Genomic DNA, 23,455 nt, shown 5'->3' with positions numbered 1-23,455 from the left:
CCCAGTAGTTCTTGGTAGAATAGTCATGTTTATGTAACGATAAATAGAAAGTCCTAAATCTGGCCTGGAAGTTTGTGTCATCCTGCAACAGACGGACAGAAAAACACTGAAAACATGCCCTCTGTGGGGCAAGAAGTAACTTTGCTGGGTAATAAGCAGGTGATCGTTATAAGAAGGACATTGGAGGGGGAGAGGCCAATTCTTACATCTGCGACTGTAAAGATGCGCTGTAACTCTTTTGACAGGCAAGTGGAGTAGACATTTTTGTCAGAGCTCCAATTTCACTTCATATATGTTAAAAAAAATGAACATTTGATTTAATTTGAATCACTTTGTGTTTGGCTCCACCTGAGCCGTCACTCGTTGCATTGTGCAGCTCCATTAACCCCATAACAGCCTGAGACGGAGGTGAACTGCACCGACTGAGATGAGTATAATGGGATGATGCAGAATGAAAAATGCAAAGCCTCAATGAGATGGACGACTAAAATGCTGATTTGATTACAGAATTCAATTTGGGTCCCAATTTCAAGGGAATCTTGGAAGGCGAGGAAGCAGCGTTTACGTGTATGTTGATATAGGTGTGTGTGTGTGTGTGTGTGTGGGGGGGGGGGTTAATACTTTAGGATCAGACATGGGGAGATGCAGGATGTGATGAGGGTAATGGAGGGACAGCTCTGATGCAGAGAGATTTGCCAAGTTAGAGAGGAGTAATGGGGGGAGAGGTATGGGTGGTGGGAGCAGATTGGAGAGAACTGAATACAGTGTGAGGGAGAGGCTCAGCTAACGTCTCAGGCACAAGCAACAATAGGAACACATCACCCTATCATTACTTATTTGTTCTCTTTGGCCGTATTTTCCCTGCCGGAACTCCCCTTATTTCTCCCTCTGACTCTCTCAACTTCATTTTCATTTAATAGCCACCTCTCCCTCTCTCCTCCCTCCCCCTTTGCTGCTCTATTGTCCTCCACTTTCCCTCCTAATCTCCTATACCTTTCTTGTGCTTCTTCATCTCTTTCTCCCATTTCTCCCTGCGTGTGTGATCCAGTTGGCAGTCTGCGTGGGGCTTTGCAGTCCAGGGGCAGCTGAGCATGGCTAAACTGCAGTAAGATCACAGCGTCAATGCGGAGCTTACACTCTTTGAGTAGTGCTGCTCCATATTGTGCAGGAATGTGCATGCGTGTGCGTGTGCGTGTGTGTGTGAGAGAGAAAAAGCGAGACAAAGATAGAGAGAGTGGATGGGGGAGTGTGTGACAGTATGGACCAAACCTGCTTCTACCAGCAATATTCACTCCACGTAAACCATCTCAAACCTCTTATCACAAGTTCATGGCATCGCTATGTTTCACAGAAATTCTCCACAGTCGTTAATGAAATGAAGGTTGGATCATTACTGATGCGGAATGAGTCATTTTAAACCCTGCACTCTAAGCCCTACAATAGGTTACTCTCATTGAAATCCTGCCCCCACTGATATGACTTAAATATGACAATAAGCTTCAATCTCTTTTTCTGCGGAGGTGGCAGAAGACGGAGGCATGAATCCGATCAAACTGACACGATGTAGTACAAATGTGATTACACGCTGCTCAGTGTAAAAGCGCTGATGACAGTGGAGTAAAAAGAAGGCAAATCTAAGAGAAAAGAGAGGAACAGGAGTAGATATGGGGAAAGGGAAACAGGAAGCGAGCCAAGAAATTGGGACGCAGTGAGGGAGGACACAAGCTGAGGGAAAGAGAAATAAAGGGTAGAAGAGCTGAGGAAAGGGGAGATGAGTTAAAATAAGATCAAAGTAGCAATAAAGAGACTGAGAAGCGTAAAGAAAGAGCAGAAGAAGAATCCAGGAGAGAAAGAAAGAGACGCTACAGCATAGCTGCGATGCAGCTAGCAGACTGTTGTGCGATAGTGACATCATTACGGATACAACAGGACTGGTGTTTCGCAATGACGCTGAAACAGTTTGCACCGCTAAGAGCAAAGAGCATCAAAGCATGAAATCAGAGAAGAGGTCGTGATGCAGCTCAGCGCTCCCACAGCTACGGGGGGGGGGGGGGGGGGGTGTTCCTCAGGATGTGACAGGACAGAAAACACTGCACCAGGTCCTCCCCCTTCCTCCCCCTCGCACTCACCCCATCTGGTGATTACTGAACTCTGCTCCCTCATTCACTTTTTCTTTTTTCTTTTTGGTCACACTTCCTTTTTCTGCAAGCTCACATGTTTTATTTCCTCATTGTTTGGCTTGTATTTATTATGTATGAATTCTCTACTTCTATAATTCCCTTGTTCGGAGACATCAAAATAAGCTGAATGTGTTTGTAATATTCACCACTCACCGAGGACTTTTCTCTTCGATTGTTTGTGTCATTGGTGGGTTATTCTGCTCTGCGTGGTGGCCTAGATCAACACGTCACTGGAGTTTGTCTTGTGTTCAGAGTGTGCCTGTGATTTTGCTGAATAATAACCATTTCCCGGAGATGTGTTTTGACAACTCAACACAGTGTCACAGGGCAAAACCTTTTGCTTCAGCCTTAGAGGTCTTCTGACACACTGTCACTCTCTGATGGTGCTCAGACTCTGTAGGGGTCACCGAATCATTCAGCTGTGTGTCCCGCTCGTCCATTAGACTTGTGTACGAGCTGCCATTGATTCAAGGAGTTTTCTCTCTAATGTGTCAAATCACGGAACCAGTTTGCTTTATAAGTGATTTGTTCCTGCTGGGCATTTGCTTGTTGAATCACCCTTTGCTGCTTCTCTCCAGCTGGACGAGTCGTCCTTCACTGGTGTTTCATTCCCCCTACCTAGTTGATCTTTCGGTGGGGGTGTTGAGACCCAGAACCACCAACCCCCCTCTGTAGCCACAACAGCTTACCTCCTAAGCTCTCTCTTGCCAGTTTTTTGGTGGCCCCCTGTAGTCTCCCTCTGATTATGCAGCAGCACAGAGGAGTTGCTGCATCCAACCTCCACTGAGTAGATGGTTGGGGTCCGGCCTGCCTCACACACCCAGCTGCTGGCGAAGGCTCCTGTAAGCTGAAACCTGCTGATCTTTTAACTGATTTAATCAGCCTGCATTTTATGAATGGTTTTCACCACAGAACAATGCATTGGACTTTATTAAAGTGTACTAATCATTAACAAGCAGAAAGTTTTCACAAAAAAAGGAGACAAACATGAAAGAGTTTTGGATCCTCGCGGCCTTTTAAAGTGAGCACCTGGTTCTACTGGATGAGAACCCCCACGCATTCGACTTGCTGTTTTTGTGGGGGAGAAAAGGAACAAACAAATTGACTTGAATGATTTATTTTACTGTCTCATGCACGGCATCAGTCTGTCAGACTTTCCTGTTCTACTTAAAACTGCACGCAGCTCACTTGCTTGTGTGTCCTCCACTCTGTGTTTGCTGCCATGATGCTGCAGGTGCATGCACTGCATACGTAGAAAGTGGTACAATCGATGAATGAGCCAGTACCGATTAAAATCAGACTCTGAACAAGAGTGAAGCAGACTACACTGGAGGGACGATTCATTGAATTGGACTTTGAATGAGACCAGTGGGCAGGCTGCACAGGCTGAGACTGAATGATGAAGGAATCCTTCTTTTGATCTGCGACATAAAACAGTAAGTAGGAATGAAAGCTTTAAAATCGAAAGGTCCAAAAGGTTCAATATATCTGCATATGTTCCCTCAAAGGAAACAATCTTGAGAAGAGACTCAGTCCACCAAACACTTCCTGCTGCAAGCTCAGAATACTGGAGCCCCTTGAACTGCAGGTAACCCCTCCTCCTACCTTCTTAGCAGCTGGCAACACCTAGCCTGAGAGTTGAGAAGGAATACATCTCTCCTTCTTCAGTAAAAGACAACAACTCCTCTCCTTTTAGTAGTTTTAAGAGCCAGTTTCTATTTGTCTATAAATTATGAGTGAAATGAGCTGATATGTATTGATTTCTACATTGTTTCTAGCAAATCAATGATGGGCGGAAGGGAGTAGTAAGGGTTGAGGTTTCATTAATTAAAATAACCTTGTTGCCCGGCTTTATCATTCATCCCTGTTGATTGATTGACTGTAGCATCAGTGTAATGTAAGACTGCAATATTACTTAAGATGTGTAGTTACCGTTTACAGCTTGTAGCCCACAGAATTGGAAAAGACCGCTATACAGTTAGGGTTAAGTGGATTCCTAAATAAAAAAAGGCTCATGGGATCTGCTAAGGATAATGACATCCATCTCAGGGCAAAAATCACATTAAATTTGTCATTTTCCAACCTGACATGTTAATGATGCTCAAAGAAATTAAATTTTACACTGGATGACCGTGATATTTTTGAATTAAAACACATCACGGTACAGTGCGCTCCTCTGTTCTCTGCTGGTGCCGACACGGCTGACATCATGCTCTGAGATGCTGTGCAGCAAGTAGGACAGAACATCAATAAATTCATTACGTAACTGACTGTCCTGTAGAGTCAACAGTTTTTATTGGTCTGGCTTAACGGACATTAAAGGTATTTTTACATCTATTTTGAGCCACTTCCCTTAAATATTAGGTTTTTTGAGCGCTAAAAATGGCTTCTAGATATTTTGCATTCATGACATTTAAATGGGAGGCCAGTGGGTGTTTGTCGGTGCAGTCTCCCTCTGCCCCATATCTGCAATCTTCCTAATGAAGCAAATGTGAACTGTGCAAAAGGCTTCAGTTAAATTTAGAATTGAATTTATGGCACCTTCAGGGGCGTATCGAGATGGCTGCCAAATGTGACGAATTGCCTGGTTTTGACCCCTGAAGCAAAAGAGTCAAACGGATATCTGCTCACAGGAGAAGAGAGAATTGACTGCAGGCGTTACGGAGGAAATGCATCTTGCAATTAAGCTTATTGCAGTGGGGTGAACAAAGTGTCCCTGAGGCTGAGTCAGCTATCTCATTCTCTTCATTTTTGTGTGGCATATGAATGCAAATAAACCTCGTATGTTTATGTGGCCGTATATGTCTGGAAGTGCTGGAACTTTGCTATTCGTATCTGTTGGTAGCCTGGAACAAATATTCTATGAAAGTGCAGGAGATACAAACGCTGCCACTCATACACACCAGATTCTAGATAGACCAGAAATAAAAGGCAGAGCAGAATCCATGTGATCAATATTTTTGGTTGGAGCCTGAATCCCGTTTGCGATGAGCAAGATTTAAAGAGCAGCAGGGCTCCTTTGTAAAGTCGACCGGTATTACTGTTCACATTTATCTCCTCATCGAGCAGCGTGTGTCTTCAGTCCTTTATGCTGTATTTGCTCATCAATTGTAGAATGCGTTACAGGGGCAGACAGGTTTCCCATCGGGCTTAACTTTCATTACCGTCAGTGTGCTTTTACAATCCTCTCAGAGAAGAGGGATGGCCATTAATAAAAACAATCTGAATCAGAGGTGACGGTGAAAACATCCTCTCGTGTGTGACTTGGGAAACGTGTGGGGAGACGGAAAATTCGGGGGACAAAAGCTAGTTTTTATCCTGTTTATCATTAAGTTTTATTGTGCCGGTTCAGTATAAGGTGAAAAACAACATGATTATACATGAATGTAACATGCCTACTGTATGGAGTCAGTCATTCAACAATTCTTCACCAATGAACATCCAACAATCCTGCACATTCAGCTTTTCCATTATTGCTCCATGTTTTCATTTTCCCGCAGAAACACAGTTTTAAGACACCACCTTAAGAAGACAATGTGACATGTCACATGCAAGTATTATTTTTTTTAGTGAATGGTGGTAATGAGAGAAATCGGCACAGGATCGTAATATTGGTCAGTTTTCAGGTTTTGCCAAATGACCTTTCAGCTATTTAAAGAAATATTAAATACAAGGGGGTTTTAAATTCTCACTTATTGGATCTCCCTTCATCAAAACCTGGAATGAAGCACTCTGCTACATTGATAATTGTTTTCTTTCTGAATGCCAATCAAAGATCATTATTAGATATCTGACCCTACAGGCAGTCTTCTATTTAGCCATGTTCACCTAATATTCTTGTTACACACAACTTAAGTGTCGAACCAATACATGCAGATAAGTCATTTATTAGATTCTGAATCTTGGAAAGTTGGAAAGACAGTCAGTATTTTTCCTGAACTACTGTATCTATAATACTGATGCTGATTTGGAATCCCTACGTCAGATGGTATGGAGCCTGTTGAAATATAAAACATACGTACACAGCAAAATTTAACTCTGTTTGTCGGGCCGGTTCTGCTGTAAATGATGCTCTCTGCTACCATCGTTTCTTCTTTAGCTGCATTATACTGCTGTTTTCAGGGGAAAAAAATAGATAAAAAAAAAGTCCCCTTATGCACCTGCACAGCAACAGATTGTAGACAAGCTGGTGAACACATGGAAAACCTAGAGCCACATTCTCCCTGCAGGAGTTCATAGAGAAACCAAAAACACAGCCAGAAAATAATGTATTATTAATTTCTGCGTGTTTGATAAGTGCTCTTAAAGACCAAGAACAATATCTATCAAGATATTCTTGTGAGAAAAAGACACTCGTTAGTCACCTTACATACAAAGTGACATTAACGCTGATGACACTGAACATGATAAAATCAACTCTGACGGGTAATCAAATGGTAAATAAAGCTAACAAACACTCAAAGACTGAGAGAAAGCACTGTGAATTACAACACCTCTGGGTCTGTCTCTCGCTCACTCTCTCCTTCTCTTTCAGGCAGTGTTGTTTACTTGGGGATGATGGTTGGAGCCTTCTTCTGGGGAGGGATGTCTGACAAAGTGGGCCGCAGACAGTGCCTCCTCATTTGCATGTCTACCAATGGCTTCTTCGCCTTCCTGTCGTCTTTCGTTCAGGGATATGGCTTCTTCCTTGTTTGCCGTCTCGTCGCAGGTTTCGGGTAAGTCTGATAAAAGGGAGGTCACTCTGGGGCAGACGAGGATGGAAAGCCATCATCATTTTGAATGATTTGTGAAAATCAAGTCAATCCAAAGTCAGGGACACCTTTTATCCTCCATTACTTCAGCTCAGCAACATTGTCACACTGATGCAATCCAAAGTGAAACTGCGTACTACATTTGAAACAGTCAAGTCTAATTTTTTTTTTATTATGTAATTTTATCTAATTTTTAACTTCTGCTGAATTGTTGTTGTAAAAACAGTTTCAAATAATGCTTCTCCTTCTTGGTACTACAACATGTCTGAAGTTACTTTACTACAGGTAACTTTACCTGTCTGTCAAATGTCATTTTTAGTGATGGGAATGTTTCTTTACTCACTGCTGCAATACAATATAAATGATAAAAAAAAAAAACTCCTCATGAAGACACAACATCTCAGAGGCAGGGTGAATCTGGACCCCAGACACATAGAATTATTTTGTTTTTTTTATGGATGCGATGACTAATTCGTCACTGTGGTGAAAATATCACTTTCTTTATCCACTAGGTGGTGCTGCAAAACACATTAGCTACTGTATGTTGGAATGTCCCTTTGACATAAATTCCACTTGTAGATGTCCTCAGGCTCTCAGCAAATATTTAACGTTTGAAAAGACCTGATCATATGGCGTCCATTTACAAGAGTTTCCTGTTGTTTGGGGAAGTATCAAAAAAATGGCCGCCTCGCTATGGTAGCGCCATTTAATGAAAATACAGCCTTGACGATAAACTGTCAGCAAGTGTTTAATCAACCTTTTGTTTTTTTGTGTAATCTTGCTGAAAGACAAACGCCACTAGAAACGCACCCTCCTTGGTCGAGGTTATCATTGCTTCATGCAAGCTTTTTGTTGATACCTCGGAAAATGAAATACCTACCAGGGGCAACATGTATCTTCTACTCCCTTATGTAAAATACATATTGATGTAGTGATTTATTCTGTCGTCCTCGCGTTACGCCAGCGTGACTGTTCCTTTAAGAGCTAATTCAGTAATTGCATCAGCATCATTCTCCCTGGAGACCTTCAGAGTAATTGAAAAGGCTGTCCGAGCTGCCAGTGCAACCGGTGCCTCTGAATCACGAGTAACAGGCACTCGGGGAATTTTGTGTCATGTTTGCAGGAAAATGTGCTTATTGTCTGCCTATGTGGACGCTTCTCCCAGGCAAGAAGAATAATGCCTGCAAAAATGTGATTGCTCTTCAGTTTCAGTGACAATATCTGCCTCGACTACAGAATGCAAACGATGTACAAGAAAATGGAAATGCAACTGTGCGAAAGTGGTTTGGGCTTTCGTTTCTACTAACTACTCCATGTTCTCTGGTTCTTGCAGGATAGGAGGTGCTGTGCCCATTGTTTTCTCCTTCTTTGCTGAGGTTTTGTCCCGAGAGAAACGAGGTGAACACCTCAGCTGGCTGTGTATGTTCTGGATGATTGGTGAGATCTATGCTTCCGCCATGGCGTGGGCCATCATACCACACTATGGTGAGTTTATCAAGTATTCCAATAATGTACTGGTGATAATGGGAGGATTTCTGCTGTTGTGTAAACAAACAGCAAGAGTATTAAGGGATGCAGAACACCTTAATCTCTTAAGAAGTTGTTAAATGACTGAATAATCCTGCCAATTATGTCCACATCAATGTGTAAAAACTTATATTTAGAGAAAGCCGCTAAAGGATAAAGAAGACTCCTGGCTACAGGTTGTAAAACTGTAAGGCCTCCCCTGTGGCTGAGGGTTAACTTGTCAGTTTTCGCTGGCATGAGCATCAGTCACTTAATAGCTGTGAGTTGCTGCAGGCTGGGAGATCCAGAGGTTAAGAGATTAACATGGACGCCATAGAGCAGACGGGTGCTGGTGCGCCCCTGGGAGAGAGAAGGCTGTGATTTATGACGATACTGCATTAGATATCAGCTGATAGAAGAGAACGAGCTTGCCAACTTTCCTCTTCCATCCCTTTCACTTCTTTTTTTTTAAACCTGCTGTCCCCTCCTTTTACTGGCCTCCCTCTTCTCCTGTTTTGTACTCTCCCCATCCCTCTGTCTAACGCCGTCCTTCCTTTTATTACCTGTCCTCTCTCTCCACTCTCTGTCTGGGCAGAGTGTTCTTCTTGATCAAGCATAATTAGGTTTTTCTCCTTGCTCTAATAGGACACAGCCACTGCTAGGAATGATTTATGGCCAGACCAGGCTTTAGCCAAGCCGTGACGTCAGTGAGAGACAGTGTGAGTTTCTGTAAGCGGCATGGAGGATGTTTTACTGTGCTGTTGCTACATACAGGTCTTCCTCAAAGGAAATTGAAGGCAATAAAATCTGACACTGTACTAGTCATTCAAGTTAACACACACACACACACACACACACACACACACACACACGTACACACACACAGGCGCAGGGTGACGTCAATCATGAAGTTTCTGATGACGTTTTTGCAAGTTTTCTAACATAAAGAGGTGCACACACAAATGCACACTGCTGTGTAGTTGCTCACATGGATGTACAGAAGCACAAAGCAGAGCAAGTCTTCATGAGGAAACTCTGCTGTCAGATCTGCTGATATTGGATTGAAGGGATGCTAGTGGCCTTTCTTTACTCTCTGCGACACTCGCTACTGCTCAGCCTCTCTTTCTCAGAGAAGCGATTACGTGTCTTGCATACATACTTCCAGCATCCGGTGGTTTTATGTTTAAGAGCTGCAGAGATCTTCTAAACAACAGCACTGAGAAGTTTGGTCCAAATGCAGAGAAACATTAGCATTTTTGAGTAACAATAGCAGATGATGGCCTAAGAATACAATATTAACACACCCACAAATCTCAGTCGGTGGATTAATCTGCTTACTAGAGTTAAAAAAAAAGAAATCTTAGTATTTTATATAGTATTATAGTAATTTAGTAGCATTAGCAGGGTAACTCATGGTATGATACAATCTAGATGAAGCACACACACTTGCACAGCTGTAAAAATACTGATGAAGTCATCTGTTTACAAAGACATTTTAAATGAAATGTCAAAATCTGGCACCAGTGTATCAGTATCATTTTGCAATATTGCAACATTGAGGTTTTTAATGGATGTTGCCCTTATCCCTTAGTACTAACTTTGTTCTACTGTGCTGAGCACAAGTAACTGGTGGAGCAATCCTAGAGTCTTAGCTTTGTGCCAATTTAACACACACACACACACACACACACACACACACACACACACACAGATGCAATGACACGCATGCAATGATCAACTTGCCAAAACAGCTCCTAACTAATGGGTTAACAAAAGCCATTTAAACAAAATTCCGATATTTGGCACCAGTGTCTATCTGTCTGCCTATCTGGAAGTTGTGTCGAACTGTTGACTCAGTCATCCATCGATTTAGTCAATTACGTACATAATCCCTGTAATGAGATTTCCACTGGCATGAGTCAAACTCTAACCCTGAGGGGCAGGAAGCTATGTTACATTTTGTTTTATAGAAAAGGCAATCACTGCTGAACAACTCCTTTCCTTTCTTCCTCTTTATCTCTCAATCACACACAAGTGCACACACATGAAGAGAGAGAAAAAAAAAATAATAAAGGAAATCTCCAATTCCTCTGAAACTGTCCAACAAACAAAAGTGAACAGTTACGCGGTCACTGATTATTTACTCATGTAATTGGCTGAAGTAAAAGGGAGTTTTATGTGAGACGATGTGCAAGTGCATCCAAGTGTTTATCTTCTAAATCTGTAAATTCAACACGACAATGAATGAAGAGCAACTACAGTAAGGGAGTATATACGATTATATATACATAGCTTTTTTGCTTTCTATTGAGAGCCTCTCATCGTGTCATTCTCACAATCGTACGACAGCCTCTGCTTTGTTGTTTTTAGCTGTTGATATGCATTGCTATTAAAGCCAGATTTTAATACACTGTGAGATTAGTTCCAAGCAGTTTTTTCCTGGCATAACCATTAGCAGTAACCCCCCCTGACGCACACACGCATGCACGCGCACACGCACACACACGCACACACACACACACACACACACAAACTCCCTGACTCCCCTCCTACGCCCGCTGATGGATAATGGTGCTGTTCCCTTTGGAGCAGCATCTCCATGAGGCACGATCTGTCGAGAGACGTGGGAGGTAACGACTGACATGGCAGCCCCTTTCTCTGCTGCCTCCCCCCAAACTCTCAAAACTGAATTCAGTAACAGCATAAACACAACTCGTCATGCAGATTGTGCATTTGTCAGTGCACTGTCATTGCTTTATGATACTGCTAACATTTACACACTGTAAACGAGAAAGTTTGCCTCAAAGAAAATAATCTTTGCAGGATAATATGATGATTCCCACACACAAGCAGGAGTGCAGTTAGACAGTGTTTGTCTTGTCATAAATCACAATGGCATGATCCATCAACATATTACAGTACAAATAGTACACAAAAAGTACAGTATTGAGAGTAATTATTATTCCTTACTTTTCATCCCTACAAAGCAATTGAAGCATGAAGAAATGAAGCAATCTTGTATGGAGAGAATTACTTTCAAATAAGAATGGAGTGCGTCAGATTTAGTTCCACTATTTCCTACACTTTGTATAGACATTCATTTTGCAAATATCATGACTGCTGTTGTTTACGTGCCACGTTCTCATCATTTCAATCTAAAAGGTTCATATGAGGGACTCTAAATTTTATTTTCTCACTAAGGGATTTAGACAATAATTTTCAGGTCAGTCAAAGTAAGAGAATTTTCTTTCTCCTCCCTAATACCCTGTCTCCACAATGTCTGTCTTGTTGTGCTGCTGGACTGTTGATCCATGTCTTCATCACATCCAGCATCCGCTACAGCAGCAGGATTCTTCACTGTACACCACTCAAAGTCTTAAATAAACGCCAGTACTCCAGAACGCAGCCCTTCCCCTGCTCACCCACCCCTGTCCTCCTCTTGTGGCTGCCCATACGAACGCAGATCCAGTTCAAAGTTCTTCACCTCACCTACATACAGTAGCCCTCCATAACTGGGCCCCCTCCCACCTGACTGACCCGCTCCACTATCACACTCCTTTCTGCAGCCTCCGCTCCTCTGACGCCAACCTGCCCCAAACGCATCAGACACTGCGGCGCTGCCAACGTTCAGATCTCTACTCAGAACGATGCTTTTAGTATGCAACTACTCTGCTGTTTTATACATGGTTTTAGCTGTGACAGGCATTTAAGATATTTAAATTCATGTAGATTTTCTTAAATGTGTAAATAAATGAAGAGGTCATCTTTAAAGGTGGCAGTCTTTTAATATCCTATCATTCAGAACAATTCTCCCAGCTCATAGGCAATGATGGCTTTAACAAATAACTGCAAAGTATAAACTAACCAGCATCCTGGGCTAAAGGGTCAAGGGTCAGGGGCATGAGTTCTAATTTTTTTATCTTTTATTTTTCACAAACCCTTTAATGTATTTATGTACTTGTGTGGGTTGCAGTACGGTATTATAGCATTATGTTGGCATGTCAATGTCATCTGCATATAGTAATTTATTTTATTAATAGCAGTGTTTTTTTTCTCTTTCAATTCAAGTTTGTGTGTGTGTGTGTGTGTGTGTGTGTGTGTGTGTGTGTATGTGTGTGTGTGCATGCGCATGCACAAGTGTGTTTATGTGTGTTCGTATGTGTTACAATGATTAATGAGTCTGGGAGAGTGCCTGTGGGCTGAGATCAGGTGCAACAAGATTTAACTTAACAGAAAACACTCAATTCCTTTCCTACACATTCAATTAACCCGTCCCTGTGCGTTTCTCTGGGCTCCCTCTGCAGAGCCATTCATCTCTGAGCATCTACCCATCACTCTGCTCTCTCTGGCTGGGGAGTGCTCGACTCTCATATAAATTCCATCTTTCATTTGCAGTCCCTTTGTGTTCACAGTATGAGGTTCACACAGAACGTTTAGAGAGCCTTTCCGATTAAGTAGCCCCGACGCCCCCCTGATGAAGATACACTGTATCATCTGATGTTATTTAACTGCTGCCTCCTAGAAGGATCATTTTAAATTATTTGTAATCATGTTTGCCTTTAGTGGCTACGAAGATTGGGTGCCGACTGCTTATAAAATGAAAGTATGAATCCATCAGTTCGATAGATTAGTGGTCTTGTTCAAGCAGTTATAAATTCCCCGAACGCAGTTTTTCTTGCAGAAGATTAATTACTGATCATTAAGGATAATTTCTGTGGATACCAAACATCATTTCGGCAAAACACAGGAAAGTGGAGGAAACCAGAGGTAAAAAGAGAGAGGTGATATTAGGCTTAAATTTATCTGATGGCTGCAACTTATGACAACGGACCATTTTTGTGTGTCAAAGCATAATGGTGAAGAGCTCTACACTGATCATTTTATGACATCAATGCGTTGCCATTATTATCATCAGGTTGCATTTGTGAATTTCTTATGTATGCCCTTAGTTACAAATTTTTTGATTCAGCTTTAGAGAGGTGCACACCGCTAGCGTTCACCTCCCATTCTGCCACGTCATCCATCTTCATCTGACGTGTGTGTCATGTTCACTGTTCGCAGGTTGGAGCTTCAGTATGGGTTCAGCGTACCAGTTCCACAGTTGGAGGGTGTTTGTGGTGGTCTGTGCTCTGCCATGTGTGTGTGCAGTGGTAGCGCTTACCTTCATGCCTGAAAGCCCCAGATTTTATCTTGAGGTATTTTTTTTTTAATGAATTGTTTTAAATACATATGAGCTTCGATTGTTTTCTCCTGAATCTTCAGTTGAATTTTCAAGAAAGCCTCCCCATGGTGCTGTGTTATGTCAACAACTAACCTTTTTTTAATCAGTTTGATAAGTAGTACCTCTATTGTAAAACACAATATTACATTTCACTACAGATGTTTTTACTGAACTGTGTTGTGCAGGATTAGCTGCTAAGAGATCAGAGCTAATTACTCTTTGAAGCTGTCATCTTGACTGATTTTAGACCAAATTGCAGGAATCAAAGGGGTGTAGCTATGCTCAGTTTATCCATGAATGGCCGACTGTTGCTCTCTCTGAGTAAGCAGGACTACTTTTGATGCCGTGAATCTGTCCTTTCCTCTCACTGTCCCTCCTGTCAGGTGGGGAAGCATGATGAAGCCTGGATGATCCTCAAACAGATCCACGACACCAACATGAGAGCGCGTGGGCAACCAGAGAAAGTCTTCACCGTGAGTGTTTGTTTCTCCCGTGCGCTCTCTCGCCTGGGTGTCTGGATACTTAAGGACGCAAAGCAGCTTATGTTCTGCCACCACCGGGACAGGTTTTAACACTCTCTATGCGGAATCATATCCAAATTATGATGTTCCCGAAAGCTGTTTATGTCATTCAGGCTTACTGCATCTGCTGCACATTGGGAGAGTCAACACAAGTTTCTTGAATTGATCCTGTACTGGAATACCTGCTGGTCATAATCAGTTTCTTCATTCTGATTAGATTTTCATTTTCAAGGCACGATGTACATCCAACATTGCGTTAAACGAGGGCTGATTACATAGAAACAGTTGGAAAGACAAAAAAAATGCAACAAAATTAAGACCCACCAAACAGTAATCTATCACAGTTTTGGGGGAGACCAACTGGTTCACAGTAGCGGCCCGATTTGATCTTTCAAATTTTTACGCATTTTCTTAAATATGGTGACAGTACATGTAATACAGGAACTGTGCATTCATTGTACGTACTGTAGGTACTCTATGAGCTCAATTTGATATCACAGATACTGATGTGTGACTGAGGGTACATTCATCGTTCCATCTGGTTCAGTTTACCTGACGGTCTCAGTCTTGTCCAAAAGTCCTTTTTAATGGTTCAATGGCTGTCCCGCTTGCAGTGCATGCACCTGTCATAGCAGCAGCAGAGGACAAACCCTGCATTTCATTAGTAATTCCACTTGCCCTCAGTCCTTGGCATGACATAACAATGACAGCACGCGTCACACAGAGTCCGTGTGGAGGGCACACAGAGAGCGGGTGGGGACTTTAATGGAACGCGCTTGCCCTTGTAGTCCATAGTCACGATCAGCCGGTTGCTCCGATTATCAGGTAACGGTTATTTACCCTTGTAGATGGTTTCTCAGACGTCATTTCATCCAAGTCATCCAATTTGCTTGGTCCACTCACAAACTTGGCTTTTAATAAGGAGCTTGTCGGTTCGAAATTGCAATGCATTGTGGGTGATACAAGTCACAGAGTGACCACTGAAGTTGGCTTGATCCCGTAGCAGTCCAAGAGTGGTTCTCACTGGGTCACGTCATTCCTTCCCCCCGAGATCAAGTGAATGAGGGCATGTTGAACAACTTATAAAAAGCAGTTAAGTTGCCAATACCAAGTGGGCCTGCACTTCTTCGTAGAACAGGAAAGTCTGATGAGTCCTGGTTGGTTCAACAGGCCGAGCCACTATGTATCAGGCACTACAAAGATGCCCAGCACAAATCCATAATCATGATCTAACTGATGCAGCACTGGAACACATTTCTGTTCCTGTGGTTTGACCTCTCAGGTAAACAGGATCAAGATCCCGAAGCAGCTCGATGAACTGGTGGAAATGGGGTCCCAGTCTGGAAATCCAGTTTCCAAAGCACTCTTTCGAATAAAAGCTGAAATTCATGGGGTAAGTTCTTCTTTTACGTAACTGCAGCTTAAGCTCAGGTGTATCTCATATTTGCATCCAGAGCAAAGGCATCTTCTGATGCCATCTGCTGCTGAGGGTAATCAGTCCTTTGTGTCTTTCTAGATCTACCTGAATCTAATGAAGTGTTTCAACTACCCCATGCGAGAAAACATGATGCGGTTGGCCATCGTGTGGTTCACACTATCATTCGGGTGAGTGTTACATTGTACAAGAATCAGTGTCTTTTCTTCAGTCAGATATTAAGAAAAGCCAGCCAGGCTTGCGGCCACATTGCATTTCTGTCAGCTTGATCTCTCGGCTCTGAGAAGTTGCATGGTCTCAAAATCAATCACAGGCTTTCGATCAATACTCCGTCACTGGTGTCTCTGCTGGAGCGCCGATCAGAGTGAAAGCCACCAGGGATTAAAAAAAGAAAAAGATCCTGCAGACTCTCTTTAAAATCAGAGACATTGCTGCTGACATTTAAGAATAGATGAACCCAGATGTTATGAACGCATCTCTGTCTCTAAATGATTAACCTGATACAGTCAGTATTCTTCTGGTTTCAGGTATTACGGCCTGTCAGTCTGGTTCCCCGACGTCATCAAACACCTTCAGGCGGACGAGTACGCCTCAAAAGTGAAGATCTACTCTAATGAACGCACAGAAGACTTCACCTTCAACTTTACCCTGGAGAACCAGATACACAAAAATGGCCTGTTCATCAATGATCGGTGGGGCAACTCGTGTGTTATAAACTGGATCAAAACACCGAGTTTATGATCAGAGATCGCACGTTAGAAAGGGCTAAATGGTTTACCATCAGATGTTACTGTGTTTGTCAGATTCATCAACATGAAGCTGAAGTCTGTCACCTTTATCGACTCAACCTTTCGTAACTGCCAGTTTGATGACGTCACATCGGTGGGCTCTTTCTTCCGTAACTGCACCTTCATAGATGCATTCTTCTTTAACACAGGTGAGATTTAGTTTAAAGAAATGTGTCACTGCGACTCCTTGGTTCGCACATTTTGGCATGTCAGAAGTTCTTATTTAGCAGATGAAGTTGCTAACTGGTGGAAAGGGGAAAGATGTTGCTCTGTATTGTAATTCCTTGTGTGCTTCGCGCAGACATCGATGAATCCAAGTTGATAGATGGCACAGAGGTGATCAACAGCACCTTCACCCACAACAAGACGGGATGCCAGATGACCTTTGACGACGACTACAGTGCCTACTGGGTTTATTTCATCAACTTCCTAGGGACCTTGGCTGTTCTGCCCGGCAACATTGTGTCTGCACTTCTCATGGATAAAATTGGACGCCTGTCTATGTTAGGTATGAGAGATTGGTAGGGGAAGGGTTAGAATTTGTGCACTTGCGCTTTAAGAGGGACTCCAGTGTGTTGAAATTATTAATTCCATGGAAAATTATATTTGATTTGATCAATACTTTATTAAGGAAGAGACAAAGCGACATATCTCACCCCAAAAAAAAAAAAAGACATTTATTTCTGCATCAGGTGCTTGACCTTGAATTTTTCAGCTGCATGACTTCTTGGTGAATACAGAAAGCAGGAAACACAAAAGCTGGTGGAAAATGAAGATTAATAACAGCAAAACTTTACAAAATGTCAAACCCATCATCCAGTATACAGTAAATTGTCTTTATCCACCTGTGTACTCAATATTTGAGCTAAAAAACACCCAAATAAAATTGTTCTGTTCGATGAATGTTTGGTATAGTTTTCGCTGATCGTCCGTCTCAAGTAGGAGGTGGATGTTTTTTCAGAATTCTTAATCAATCGGGACGTCAGTCAGAGGGGAAACTGAATCAACCAAGACATGTACAACAAAGTCCCCCACAAATAAATTCTATTTTTGTGTAAAATATCCCTTCAAATGATTGTCACTTGCATTGTTCCTTCACCCTGGTGCTGTGTGTTTCCGTCCATCAGGTGGCTCCATGGTTCTGTCAGGCATCAGCTGTTTCTTCCTGTGGTTTGGCACCAGTGAGTCAATGATGATCTTCATGTTGTGCCTTTACAATGGCCTCAGCATCTCTGCCTGGAACTCCCTGGATGTTGTGACAACTGAGTCCTTCCCTACCGTCAGGAGGTGAGAGGACAGACAATCGACTCTTCTCCTCTGACTTATTGGTGGAATCACACCTCACTAACAGCAAGACTTAAACACAGAGATGACTCAACTAACGGCATCCTATTTCTCTCCCTCTGTTTTTGATCTCCTCAGAGGAACAGGCTTTGGGTTCTGCAATGCTCTGTGTAAGCTGGCTGCAGTTTTGGGGAACATGATTTTTGGTTCCCTTGTTGGCATCACGAAGGCCATCCCCATCCTTATGGCCTCTTCGGTGCTGGTCGGAGGAGGCCTCGTAGGTCTTCGGTTACCTGACACCAGGGCGAATGTCCTCATGTAACACCAGCATGACAACTGATGGCCTGAGTAAGATCCAGATCTAAGAGGACGCCAAGAGAGCAAGGTGTGCAAACGGCTTGGTTCATACATATCTTAACATTGTAAATCCCATTCAGCTGACGCACCACAATGTGTTTTTGTCATTGCAATCAGAGGCATTAGATTCTTAGCAAATTTAACATTAAATAATGCGCGAAAATCAACTTTGCATCGCTTTTAGCACCGATACCTGTGCATCCAGCTGCCGCCATCATCCTGTGTGGAGTCATCGCATAGTTAAAAATCAAGGCTTTTAATATTGATACAGTCTTATTAAGACAATCCAGATGGGGAGAAAAGTGAAAAACAAGCTGTAATGAGCACAGCCAACCTGCTGTGTGATAACGGAGGGAATAGATGATCAGACAGAGGACACACAAAACAGATGTACGGCAGCTGGTTTGTCCATAGACAGACAGACAGACAGACAGACAGACACACACACACACACACACCATGTTGTGGATAGAGTCAGTCAACATACAAAATACAAAAATGTATGAACAATCACATGCAGATTCACTTTTAATTTGGGAATCCGTCTCAGTCGCTCACGTAAAAACCACTCTGTCTCACTCTGCTCTTCGACTATACTGCTCACACAGAGTATCTACAACCTTCTCACATCAGAAACCAAGGCCTTTGCATTACCTGCCCGAGCAACAGATAAAAAGACGCCATATTGAAAAACTGTATTTTCTTGTATCAATATCTGTATGCAGACTTTATTTTCTACTGTTTTACTGGAAGGACTGAGTCATATATTCGATCCATATGTTGGGAATCCCTTCCCTTGTGATGCATCATTGAAGAAAAACTCAACTCACTTCCTCTGATTTAGGCGATTTTTGGTGTGATGGCGTGTCATGCTGCTTCCTTTTAAAAATACTGAATGGCCTTTTAAAACGTGCCTCTCCTTAAATGGAGCAGTGGTGTTTGTGGTCCAGTGGTTACAATGGAAAAGACAGAAACAGAATTGGAAGTATATACATAAATTATATGTTTTGTATATGTGAAATTTGTGGCTAATACAGTATTTTGTTGTGTTAATGTCCTTTAAATTCAGTAACGTCGTCTCTTTTCTTTATTTTGAAAAAAAAAAAAAACAACTTATATTTTTGTGAAATGGATGTGTTCCTTTCTAGAGATTAACTCAAATACTGCAGCAGCAACGAGGATATGATCAAATGATGTAAAACAACTCGGGAGACTGTAAAGTAATAATGGAATATAGTGATCATCTGGAAATGAGAATCTGACAACCCGACCTACCTTGTGAGAACGATGTAGTATTTGTCATTCAGCCTCATAAATACAAATCAAACTGCTGAAGAGAGAAGTAGTACTGCATCAAACAATTAAGACAATGATAGAAATAAGAGGATATTGTTATAAATTATGAATGAATAGCTGTAAATCAGAACATATATTTCATAGGAACACAACAGTTCAGTTGCTTTCAGCCTGGTTTGATTCATGCCTCTGGGCTGTATCGTCTCTGCAGCTTTTCTCTGTAGTTGTGGTTATCAGTGATTGCAGCATAAAGGTAGTTTTACTGCAGCTCCCTCACGGCTACTTAATAGTAAAATGAAATAAAAAAAAAATATATATGTATCTATCTCAGATCCTGTAAAATATGTTGGTAATACATTACACTGTGCTGCTTTTGTGCAACAGATATTTTTAATGATTTAAATATTTTTGAAACAAGTATGGCAGGTTTTGAATAAATGCTACAATACAAACAGCAATGATTTAGCCAGTGTCCATCCAGCACTACTGGCTGTTGTTCGTAGCAAGAACAGAAGAGTCGATCTGTATGATTCTGGATGTGTTAAGACAATAATTATTCTACCTGTTGTGTTATATCTGGGGGAAATTACATGATCTTTTTTGTTTGTTTGTTTGAGGTATTGCTTGTATGTACTGTATTTATGTGAGTGTGTATGAGAATAATGTAAGTGTGTGCAAGCATGCGGCTGTGTGTGCATTTATCAGTGTAAATAATGTACATAACAAAGCTGATATCGGTGGATGTCTGGGTTAAATGTGTATAAAGTCCATGACTGAGCAACGTGTCTCCTGCTTTGTCCAAGTGATAAAATCCATCTGTATCTCTGTTGTACATCTCTGTGTACTCGGCTTAAAGCCTCCATCCACCTGTGTGTGGTGTGTGAGTGTATGTATTTGAGTGTGTGTGAGAAAATGTGTGTGTGTGTGTGTGTGTCAGCGCGTGCAAACCTGCATGTGTGTCCTCTTTTGTGCTCAAATATATGTTTTTACTGTAAATTCCTCTTGCAGAAAATGATGGCAATATTCAGATCTTTGTTGAGGAAAAATGTGAATGTATCACTTGTTAGTTCTGTTCATCCACTCTATGGAGGTACTCAAATGTACTGTATGTGGACAGTTAAGTTGTGTGTATTACTGCGAAGGGCCTGCCAGTCATCGGGTGACAGAGCTGTATATTCAGAGGTCTGTAAGTGTGAAAATATGTGAAGAAATATTTGCCAAATGATGCCCTGTCAACTGAAGCGACAGGGATTTGCAGACTGTGCTGCTTTTGAACATATACACAATAAAATTATGTTCTCTAGCAAATAGTATTCAGCGTTTGTTTCACAATCACAACTCACCAAAATCCTCGCAGATTCATATTTGACACCATTTTCTGGAAACCTACATAATTCACATAAAATGTCTTTTAAAAATGTAGCATTATTAAAAAAGAAGAAGCAACAGTGATAATAATTCGGTGGTTCCTTTTTATTGATTTGTACTGTACTTGGGGTTTTTTCACGTGCTTCATTTACGAACTACAATAACCTGCCAACTGTGGCCAAAACTGACGTAGCCTAACAAACAACCTGAAAAAACATCCTCATGAAAAGAAAAAAACAAAACAAAACATGTTTTGTCGCAACTATTTTAGAGATGTGCTGACTTATTGTGTGGACAGCAGTTTGTGGTACTGTTGAATCTCTAGTTTTTTTAGTCCACGATTACAGACACATATTATGTTGACAAGTATTACACTCAGCTCTCACCACACATAGTAACTCACGGTAAACTCATGCAGTCAAAGAGAAACTGAGCTTTTTCTCTCCCCACCTACGTCTCTGACATTAAGATATCAAAACCAATGCTGTCACCTAGTGGCTAAAATTTGAAATAAACTGAAATGCATGATACTGAGGCACTACATTGGCAGCACACAGCATAAAATACACAAATGGGTTTTATGAATTTTATAGGCAATACGTACTTACCTATTCAAATATAAATATTGATAATAATTCGGAAAACATGTCAAACCCAAAAAATGCAATTACACCTTCCTCTCTCCCTTTGTTACCAATGTTAATTCTGTTTTGCGATTCCATTTGGTATCTCTATTACAAATGCAGTGAAATACACGCCTAAAATAAATCTCATGTAATAGTATTCATAATATTTTTTAACAATCAGAGTGAAGCTGATTCATTTTAAGGCTGTAAATTGTGTTGCTGTTGAGATGTCTCATATTTTTTCCAATAATAATTCATGTAAATGGGAAGGACCATAAACAAGGAACGACATCACAAATTACAACCTCCAGAACGACCACTTAAATAGACACCGATCTCAAAGAGATTGAAGTGTATAATAGAAGTGACACTAAATTAACCTTTGACGAAAACTTCATCTAATGTAAATATTCAGGGTTGGATTTTTCTTACACTGTGGAAGTGAACAAAATGTTCTCCATGTTCTACCTTTCTAAAACAGCTTAGCTTTTTCAAACTTTCATTTTATTTCAGCTTAAGATTTTTTCCTTTTTTATTGTATTCCCCCCCCCCCCCCCTTTTATTGTATTTTCAACTATTTGCATTACTGATTTCTTTCAGCTCCAAATCTTCCCATCTACGTTACTCTCGGTAACTGCTACATCTGGGAGAAAAAAACAAACAAACAAACAACGATTAAAAACAAAAACCGTGATCCCGGTGTTGTGGTATTTTCTAAAATTCGGTATTTACTTTTTTTTTTTTTTTTTTTGCAGGTGTAAGTGAACGCAGCTGGAACACCTCGCGACCAGCAGGTGGTGCGAGGTGCTAAATGTCGGTCAAACATTTCATCTGGAAGTGTAGCTGGTTCAAGACACACACACACACACACACACATACACACACACTTACTCACTTACTCACTGGGAGTACTTTGTCCAAGCCGAGGAGGCGAACACACGATGGGGATTGTCAGCCTTAAGTGACGGCTCGAACTTGTGCTGTACCTGTTTATTGTCAAAGTTAGCTTGAGCGGTCCGAGCGCGGCTGAGGTGTGGCGGTGACGTCTTAGCCGCCTGTTCGCTAAAGTTCTTCACAGTTCAGACGAGTTCACAAGTGGAGGAAGCGGGGCAGGATGTACCATGAAGAACCCGGCGCTTTTCAAAAGCCACGTTATGGAAGTAAGTAACGTTTTTTTATCGTGTGGGTGGTGGGGGGGGGGGGGGGGGGGGTAGAAAGCGCACGGGACGTGAGCAGGTTAACGGACTGTGTCGTCACAGGGATGTTTGATGAGCAGCAGGTGGCTGGGCAGTACTGGAGTGAAAGCAGAGGACACCTGGAGTAGGTGTGGCGTGATATGAAATATAATGTAACGAGTGAGGGAGTTTTTAAGTAAATGACAGTTCTGTCAGAAAATATAACTTAAAAATGGGTTCATGCAGGTTATAAACTGTGCTTGCTCGGGACTGCTAGCCATGCCCCCCCCCCCCCCACACACACACACACACACACACACGCACACGCACACGAACATTTTCACTTGTAGTTTTCCGTTAGGGATTTTTATCTATTTATTTAATGGTGCCAGCCAGCATATCAGGCTATCTACACATAAGACCTTTTTTTTCCAGCAAGTTAACCATTAACTAGTTTGCTGCTGTGGAGAAATCGGTTAAGGACTTTGTGTCCAGAATATAACAGAGGCGACTGAAAAATGAAGTGTTAACACGTTTCAGGGCTTCAGCTGTGGGTCAGGGGTCACTATCTTGTCCCTAACAAACCCAGTCGGCCAATGTTCAACTCTCTGGAGATAAGGGCAGTCGATTAGGTCATCAGTTCAGCCTTTTTCACTCTTATTTGTCTGTTTGGATGTCATTCCTCTTCTTCTTCTGGCATATCATTTTTTAAAAATTGTTGCCATGTGATTTTTACAGTGGGAAGTAAAGGCTTGCAAGTTTTTGAACATGTGTTTTTAACATACATGCAGAGCCATGCCCTGCAGTTATTTTAGATTCAGCTAACCATAGTTAGATAAATTTGACCCAATTCCGACCCAACACCAAAATGTTAGAACACCCCTGCAGCCAAACAACAGCATGAGTCATAACCATTGAGCCAATAACTCAGATCCCATGATCCTGCG

General features: G+C 41.8%; 2 protein-coding genes and 1 long non-coding RNA gene across 3 annotated transcripts in view; 2 read left to right on the top strand and 1 right to left on the bottom strand.

Moving 5' to 3' along the window:
- sv2ca (synaptic vesicle glycoprotein 2Ca) overlaps positions 1-20,619 on the top strand; it is a 29,770-nt gene extending 9,151 nt beyond the window's left edge. The window contains exons 3-13 of the mRNA XM_086205983.1: positions 6,715-6,895; positions 8,265-8,416; positions 13,499-13,632; positions 14,042-14,131; positions 15,462-15,572; positions 15,696-15,784; positions 16,142-16,306; positions 16,418-16,551; positions 16,704-16,910; positions 17,530-17,689; positions 17,825-20,619. Of these exons, the coding sequence (XP_086062109.1) occupies positions 6,715-6,895; positions 8,265-8,416; positions 13,499-13,632; positions 14,042-14,131; positions 15,462-15,572; positions 15,696-15,784; positions 16,142-16,306; positions 16,418-16,551; positions 16,704-16,910; positions 17,530-17,689; positions 17,825-18,008 (1,607 nt within the window). The 3' untranslated portion in view covers positions 18,009-20,619. The remainder of the gene's footprint in view (positions 1-6,714; positions 6,896-8,264; positions 8,417-13,498; positions 13,633-14,041; positions 14,132-15,461; positions 15,573-15,695; positions 15,785-16,141; positions 16,307-16,417; positions 16,552-16,703; positions 16,911-17,529; positions 17,690-17,824) is intronic.
- LOC147259797 (uncharacterized) lies at positions 16,818-22,479 on the bottom strand. The gene is made up of 3 exons (XR_015116410.1): positions 22,237-22,479; positions 20,683-20,725; positions 16,818-18,047 (listed from the first exon to the last, which is right to left on the bottom strand). It is a non-coding gene; the product is annotated as an uncharacterized LOC147259797 (long non-coding RNA).
- Positions 22,142-23,455, top strand: part of iqgap2 (IQ motif containing GTPase activating protein 2) — a 31,400-nt gene continuing 30,086 nt past the window's right edge. The window contains exon 1 of the mRNA XM_086205982.1: positions 22,142-22,493. Coding sequence (XP_086062108.1) covers positions 22,448-22,493 — 46 coding nt within the window. The 5' untranslated portion in view covers positions 22,142-22,447. The remainder of the gene's footprint in view (positions 22,494-23,455) is intronic.

Source organism: Aulostomus chinensis, chromosome 6 (genome assembly GCF_037954235.1).
Source record: "Aulostomus chinensis isolate RoL2024-O1b breed Wild chromosome 6, RoL_Achi_v1.0, whole genome shotgun sequence".
NCBI lineage: Eukaryota > Metazoa > Chordata > Actinopteri > Syngnathiformes > Aulostomidae > Aulostomus > Aulostomus chinensis.
This window is presented reverse-complemented; position numbering and strand designations above follow the sequence as displayed.